This window comes from Cariama cristata, unplaced genomic scaffold, assembly GCF_000690535.1.
Source record: "Cariama cristata isolate BGI_N322 unplaced genomic scaffold, ASM69053v1 scaffold19224, whole genome shotgun sequence".
Lineage (NCBI taxonomy): Eukaryota > Metazoa > Chordata > Aves > Cariamiformes > Cariamidae > Cariama > Cariama cristata.
The window spans coordinates 43934-51654 of record NW_009613928.1 but is presented as its reverse complement, the minus strand read 5'-3'; the positions used below and the strand labels follow the sequence as shown (position 1 = coordinate 51654).

Below are 7721 nucleotides of genomic sequence, written 5' to 3'. Positions count from 1 at the left end.
TTTGTGCCAAAACCATCTTTGGAATAACCCCAACAGATTTTGGTCGATGACTACCGTAACAGCAGTTAAAAACTGGCCTCATCCAGGCAAAATAAGGGAGACGACTTCTTTTCTCCAAGAAACCCCAGGTACGCAGAGCAGCCCGGTCGGGAGCTGTGCGGAGGGGATGCTACGGGAACCATCCCCCTGCTTTCAAACCAGTCAGCGCTTCCTAACGATGGAAAAGGCAGCACTGAGTTATCCATAGCTTTGGTCCCACTGGGTGCTGAGTATCTTTAGCCTTAAGCATCATCAAGTGGCATGGAGGAGGCTTAGTAAATGTTGGGAGCACTTGGTAGCATCGGGGTCTGTGTGTTTGGGATGGGACGGGGATGAGACAGCTAGGAGCTGAAGGAGAAAATAAACACAACGCTGCTTTCCACGGCTCTGCGAAGCGCTGCCACGCACGGGGGGCATCGGCACGGCCACGTAGCTGCCACAGGAAGGGCAGCGGGAGGGCGAGCCCTTCACACCAACCACCCCTCCGTGCCCCGCTGCCGCCGGCCCCAGCGCTTGCTCCTGCTGTTGGGCAGGACCGGGGGATCAGCGCGAGGACCACGTGTCGCGGTGGGGAGGAGGTACGTACCGATGCTGGGCATGTCCCTGCGCTGTGACTGTCACAGCTAACCGGGCCATCCTCTCTTCCCACATTTGGGATCATAACTTCTGGCCTGATGCTACGTCCCAGCAAGGGAACTCACCCCCCCCCCGAGCTCGGGAGACCCTATGCAGCGATGCTGAAAGGGACTCGGGTCCCTAACGCCCCCCTGGCATGGGAAGGACCCAGATACCCAAACCACCTGGAGATCCCAGGACCAAATTCCCGCAGCCAGCCCCTTTCCCTGGGAGCAACAACCTCCGGGAGCCAGGTCCCAGAGGCAGCAGCCCCTGCTCAGGCTCAACCAAAAAGCCCATCCCGGGAGCAATGAGCAGCTCAGCTCGGTTGATTCAGAGCAGAAACCCAACTGGCAAACGCCAACCGTTTGGGGCAGGAGAGAAGAACATTTGGAGCAAAACGTATGAAGCAACCCCACGGCTTGCACCCCAATCGCCACCTGAGTCACCCTCTCCCCGCAGGTTTCTCTCTGCCCACTCACCTTTAGGCAGAACAACCACCACGGTTTTTTCCCCGAGTACACACGTAACGTTTTCAGGACGGGCAATCGCACAGCGACGGCACTCGGCGTTGCAGACAGCCCCGAAACGTGAGCGGCAGAGCCCCAACACAGCTCCTCCTCGCTGCTCAGCATCCGCACCCCGCCGGCGAGGGTCCCGGCTCACCCACCCCAGCCCCGCTCCGGAGGAGCTGCTTTCCACCTCCCACCCCAGCGCTGCCCCGGAGAGAGGATCGGGCATGAACCGGAGCACGGAGTCCCCAAGGCATTTCAGGGAATGCAGGTCCCCAAGGGCATTTCCAGCCATCGAACACCCCGGTTTTGAGGGAGGTGAGCTCAGACAACCTTCCTGGCAAACTACTCTGTGCCTGTCTCCTTCTGAGAGCTGCAAATGCTAAACCGGGTTTGCCGAGCTTTTTTTGTCACCAAGTCCCCTGCGATCCCCCCAAAAGGCGCAGAGCCCGGCAGCAACAGCACATGGCATCTGCCTTCAGGACCTGAGTTTGCTGCTTTTGCCTTTTATCCACCCATTATTCCCGAGTAGGACCTCCCGCCTCACTGCCCCAGCCAGCGGCATCACTGCTGGGAGCACCAGCCGGCAAAAATTTTCCAGGTACCAGGGAATGGCTCTTGGGATGTACAAGGTGGGGTCTGCGGTGGGTGGGAACAGCCGGGAACACCATTCTGTGTGTGCCCAGGCTGGTGACCTGTGTCACTGGTTCAGCGAGGATGTACGGAGCAACACACAGTGTGACTGCTCTGGGGCATGGGGACCGAGATTTACGGGACTCACATCTCCCCAGAGCACACCCTGGGGTCCCGGCCATCCCTGCCCCACATCACCGCCTGGCTCTGGCCATCGAGAGGGATTTGCACAGGCTCCAAGTCACAAACATCTCAACGTAGACATTTCTCAGCCTCCAAAACTTCAGTCAAAGGAAACTTTTGTCAAGGAAAGCTCAGCCCAGACGGTTCCTGAAGAAACCCCAACTATGCGATGGCTTCAAACGCAACTCCAAAGCCTCAAACACAACAACTGTCGGAAAAGGCTGCCAAAGCGCCAGATGCTGCTGCTGGAAAAACTGTTCTGCAGCCATGGGGTTTGGTCTGCCCTGCCACCGAAGGGAAAGGAGGAGGGAGCAGGAGCTGTGGGCTCCGGCCCCGCTTGTGCAAAAGGGAAAAAAAAATAAAAAAGAACAGAAGGAAACCAACTGTATTTCAGTTCCTTAATAAAGGCTGTCAGTCCTGTGATGCTCTCCACTAACAGGTACGTGGAGCAGAGAACTGCAGCTGACCAGAGCTAAAGGCGCTGGTCTCTAGGAGCAACAGACATCCCACCAGCAGTTTAACCTTCGATTCTTGACAGAGCCAACGGCATCTGCACGGTCCAGCGCGAGGGCTGCTGAGCCGTGCCAGGCAGCCAGCTGCCGTGGATCAGCCCCAACATCAGCAGCCCCGTGCCCAGGATTTGCCATTTCCTCCCAAACAGCTCCATCTCCACCGAAGCTGCCAGAGCACTGCCTCAGCATCCCCACCTCACCAAACGCTTGGTTTTTCTGACCGATTCCTGGGGAGAGGAGGATCGAGAGGGATCTGTGAAAACAAGGAGCTCCGACACTCCCATCACCCAGGGTATGGCTTTATTGTGTGATTCTGAACAAAAGTGGAGATGGGCAAAGAGTCAACACATGAACTGGGCTTAAATAACACCGCAGGGGAGGGGGCAGCTCTGGTTTCCTTGGGGTGGGGGGCTGAGGCTTGGGCCCCCGTCTTTGGCTTCAGAGGACGGCAGGGACAGCATCTGCGAGAACAAGCTCCGGTACGCGGTACTGACCTGGGTAAAGATCTTTCTCAATAAGCTTCATCTGGAGATGGAAGATCTGCTCCTGGAGTTTACAAATGGTGTGTTTCATTTTCTCCCGTCTCGTCACCATGTAACAGAGATTTCTAACCTACAGGAACACAAGAAACAGTGACTGGTATAAGCAGGGTCAAAGCAGGTCCCCTCAAGCTGTGTCGCTGCTTCTGCCGCCCAAGGAAATCCCCGCTGCCCGGGCTTCGGTCCTCTTCATCTCACCATCATCCACGCTGCACCAAAACTCCTACCAGGGCTCTTTGGATGCGCCAGGACTAGAGGTGAGGGCTCTTGATCCAAACTGCGTAATAGATATTGGTGGGAAAAACCACACAGTGAATGATTCAAAGTCTAAACATCTCTGTTCTGGCTCCGACAGCCAGGACCCCTTGGAGGGGGCGAGGAAGGTCGGCCGGCTTCTCCAGCACATGCCCTGGGCATACAGGAGCCGTACGAAAGCACGGTACCTCCAGAGACACGGCTTTGCTTACCCTACCAGCACGGCTCTCTCGTAGCACCAATTCTCCCCGCAAAGCCCTGCAGACACCTGCCAACCTGCCCCAAACCAGAGCAGCCACTTTGGGAACCCCCAACCACGGCTCCAGCACCCTCTGCCCCGGCACAAGGGACAGCTCGGCCCCCACCGGTCCCAGGGCTTCGGGCAGCAGCGAGCTGGGACCATCCTGCCCAGGGGGCTGGGGCAGCCCCCCGTCTGAAGCCCTCCCCACGCAGGGGTCTACGTAGGATGCTGCATGTAGGGGAGTCTCTCTCTCTCTCCCCTGTCTTCTTCTGAACATAAACAAGAAGCAAGTCAATCTTTCACTTCTCCCATCAAAGGTCTGAATGCCCAGGCGGGGTTTTCCCTTCAGCATCAGTGCTCTCGAGGGCACAAATTCAGCCTGAATAACACAGCAGGCAGGGAGTCAAATGGGGCTGCTGATCTGCTCTGATCAGTCTGGATTAACTTCCAGGACTTGTTGCAGGACGTCCTTTAACTCTGCTGGTGGTACGCACCAGCGCACAAAGTGACCAAGACCCACAAAATGGGAACAGAGCCAGGGGAACCAGGGAAATTATTTTGTGATCTCACCCAGATTCGGCAATGGTGCGGGGACACAGGCTGTTTTAATCTCCTGTTCATTTTCACAGATCTAATGAAGAAGTTAATGTCTCTAAAGGATTTGGGAAGTTGCAGATGCTGTAGAAGGAGCATTATAATGCAGTTATGCAAAGGCCCAGCAGATGCAGAGCGCCGAGCATCCGAGCATCATCACATGGAGCCCTCGGCCCAGCAGCGGCATCACACACGTGCCCTGTTCACACCTGACACAGAAGCCTGCACAAAAAAATGCCAAATGCCAAGAACTACCTCGGTGCCCCGGGGCAATATGCCAGTTCTCATCCACAATTTGCAGGGCGGGAGAGACCCTCGTCCCACAGCCAGGGCAGAGAAGGGGCACAGCTGGGATGGAGGTGCAGGTGTGGGGCTACCGATCTGCTCAATGTCAGAGCCTTACAAAACTACCTGCTGCCCTAAAAGAAATGCTAGGACAGAGCATAGGAGATACAGCAAAATATCCAGGTGATGCTGGCCCAGGTCAGCAGCCGATGTAGCTCCTCTTCCCCAAATCTGGCCCCTCTAGATGGTTACTCACACCTGCTCCACATCCACCTGCAAATCACTGGTGCCTTTTGTCCCACTTCAAGAAATGTTATTAACCAAGCGGGAAGCCCTAAATGCAAAAAAAGCAAAGCACAAGACACAAAAGCTCGCATGAGCTAGTGCAGCAGCGGTTAAACCCTGCTCATCACGGGCTTGCTGATAAACACCCCCAGCAGCCCGAGAGGACAGAACTACCGTGCGGTACCCGCTGGCATCTGCCTTGTGACGAATTTCGGTGCTACGCTTTTTTGCCAGCCCCGCGTAAGGGTGGCTGGAGAGCCGGGCTCTGTCACCATGGCTGCGGCGGGCACGGAGGCTTTCGGAGGAAACGGAGGGTTTCAGCTGCGAAACAGAAAATGCTAATGGCAGCTAACAGGATTTGACAGCGTTTACTCAGCCTCCTGATGCTCTGAAAGAGCAAAACTGCCCGTAATACGCTAAGGAGGAGGTGGTCTGAACAGAGGCACGGGCACTAACGTGCGTGGGTACGTCCACACTCACGCGTGACCCTGATTTCTCCGATTCCTCCCCCTCCTCGTCCCCAACCCCCTCTCTGCAGAGGAAGGTTGGGGTATTTCCAGGCTTGGGGGACTGTCCCTGCGGGGCTGGGAGCCTCTGTGCCTCTCACGGTGACAGAGCGAGCCAGGTCATTGTCCCACGCTTACCCAACGCCTGCCACCAAAGGCTGTGGGGACCGCAGGACGACCGTGGCCACCCCTCATGGCGCTGGTCTTACCTAAGGGCAATTTGGAAACACTTAAGAATAAAGGAGAAAAAGTTGCTCTTTTTTTTTTGTGGAATCCCCTAACTGTAAATATAAAGCAGCGAGCTATACGCTGTGTATTTCACGACGTGCTCTTTTTTGGTTCTGGATTCGAGAAAACATCAAACTAAGATTTCTTTATGAGGAAACAACTGCCTCTGGCAACCTGCATCTCCAAGTGTTTGGCGGTATCTCTTCTCTATGATTTGATATTCCTGGAAGAAAACATTACTTGTGCTCTGCTTCGAGACTGCTGGTATTTACACACACTTACACAGCTAACCACCACCCAGCGCTGCTTCCCCAAGCCAAGCTTAGATGCTGGTATGAAAGCTTGGAAACTATAGCTTTTTGTTAAAGCTAATTTAAACAACCAGTCCTTGGAAAAAGCTTTAGAAAAAAAATAAAGAAAAAAGGCAAAGAGGCTTAAAAAAGGCCACAAAGAAAACAGGAGGACTGTATTAGGATTCCCAGGCAACAGCCTGAATTTGCTGACACTGTGAAGTGCAGAAGTGACAGTGGTTAAGAGATGGCAGAGGGAAATGTCATCACCCTGGCTGCTCCCACATCACCTGCCCTGCTGCTCCTGCCTCCCCAGCTCTTGGATCCAGATACCACTATTAGCCCTGAAATCACAATCCTGTCTGCCAGATTAATTGCTGAAAACACTAAAATGGAACGTGATGCCCCGTGGACACCCTCTGAAATCCACCCCTCCAGGCTGCTCTTCTCTGACCTTTATTTGATGTGATGCCTCACTATTTGCAAGTGAAATGGGGCGGCCGTGAGCGGTGCTGACAGAGAGGATCTGATACCTGGGATGCACTGGCAGCGATGGGATTTAAACCTGTATCACCCATCTCAGCACCGGACTTTGATCCGGCGAGTGTTTATTCTCCCTCTTGGAAGCAGAGTAAACAAACAGCTTTTCCAGGGCCAGGCAGTGAAACCTGGCAAAGAGTTGGTAAGCAGGGGCTGAACGCTGATGGGGAATGACCCCACAGAGCCTGGAGGTAACTCTGGAAAATGAGAAATCTGGTAAAACGTGTAGTTTTGACACAAAGAAATCAAAGAGAAGCTGCCGTGCTGTGTCTTTGAATTAAGCAGCAAAGCGCTATACCCAGGGATGCACAGTGGTTCACTGCAGCCGGGAAAGTCAAGCTGGGAGCAAGTGGAAGCAGAGGGAGGTATAGACCAACCTGGTTAAGATTTACAATACAGAGACGTAGATGAGGGAAGAAAGCGAGTTGAACTTGCTGCCCTTGGATCCAGCAGCTGTAGCCGGTTGCCTACAGCTTGGTGCTGGAGACCCATCAATGGTGGCACCAGCCCAGCCTGACAGAGAGATGCAAACACGATGCAGTGAAGGCAGGAGCAAAAGAGGGACAGACTGGCAGAGCAATGGCAATGATGTACACAGGGATGGAGGCCAACAGGGCGACAGAAAACAGACCAATAGCAAGAAATCCAATTGCTTTTCCACAGGAGAAGGCTCTCAGGCTCCGAGACCCACCTGGGGAGCTGAACGCAGCAAGGGATCAGGGTGGGCTGGTCCAGAGCTGAAACCCCACATGGACATGAACACAGTGCTCACCCGTACCGCCTTTCTCCCCATGGGTTAAATTACGCCGCAGACCCACAGCAGCTTGGAGAGAGGGTTCAGGGATAGGCAGGGGCAGCATCGCCGCAGCAGCAGCATCACCGCCACCTTCGCCTCCCGGGGAGCAGCATGTCCCGGCAGCACCCCCGGTTCAGGGCACCACCTCCACCAGGTCAAAGCAATGCTCTTTTCCTGCTTTCCTCCTTCCTCGCCTGGTCCCAGAGACCCCCCGAGCCCTTCCATGGCTGTTGTATCCCGGGTGGGTGCTCAGGCAAGGGCCTGGGCATGGGCCATGGATTCACCCCTCTGGCAGGAGCAGGAGCAGGGGGCACCAGGCAGGGCTTGGGTTTTAAGCAGAGGAAGAGAGGGAGCTTGTCCCTGCCTGCCAGGCTCAGCAGCCCTGCCCTGCCTGTCCCCGTCCCACCACTGCCCTGTCCTACGCCCGTGACCTCCCCAGCAGCAGCACCACCGCACCCATCCCCTCCCCTGGCCGCTCTCTGCCATCTCACTCCAGGTGCTGTGCTCCTTCCTCTGTGCTTCTTCCCCTCGCTGCTTCTCGCCTTTGCCGCCTCTCCTCTTCTCCAGCCTGCCTCTGCCCCAGCCCTGCTCCTTCCCTCCATACAGCCACGACAGCCAAATCCGCAGGCAGGCAGCCGGTGCGGGCGGGAGCACACGCCACAGGGACC

General features: G+C 55.6%; 1 protein-coding gene across 1 annotated transcript in view; it reads right to left on the bottom strand.

Moving 5' to 3' along the window:
- Positions 1–7721, bottom strand: part of JADE2 (jade family PHD finger 2) — a gene marked incomplete at its 5' end in the record, with an annotated part of 37553 nt that overhangs the window by 5838 nt on the left and 23994 nt on the right. Inside the window, one exon of the mRNA XM_009699222.1 lies at positions 2989–3106. Within this exon, the coding sequence (XP_009697524.1) occupies positions 2989–3106 (118 nt within the window). The remainder of the gene's footprint in view (positions 1–2988; positions 3107–7721) is intronic.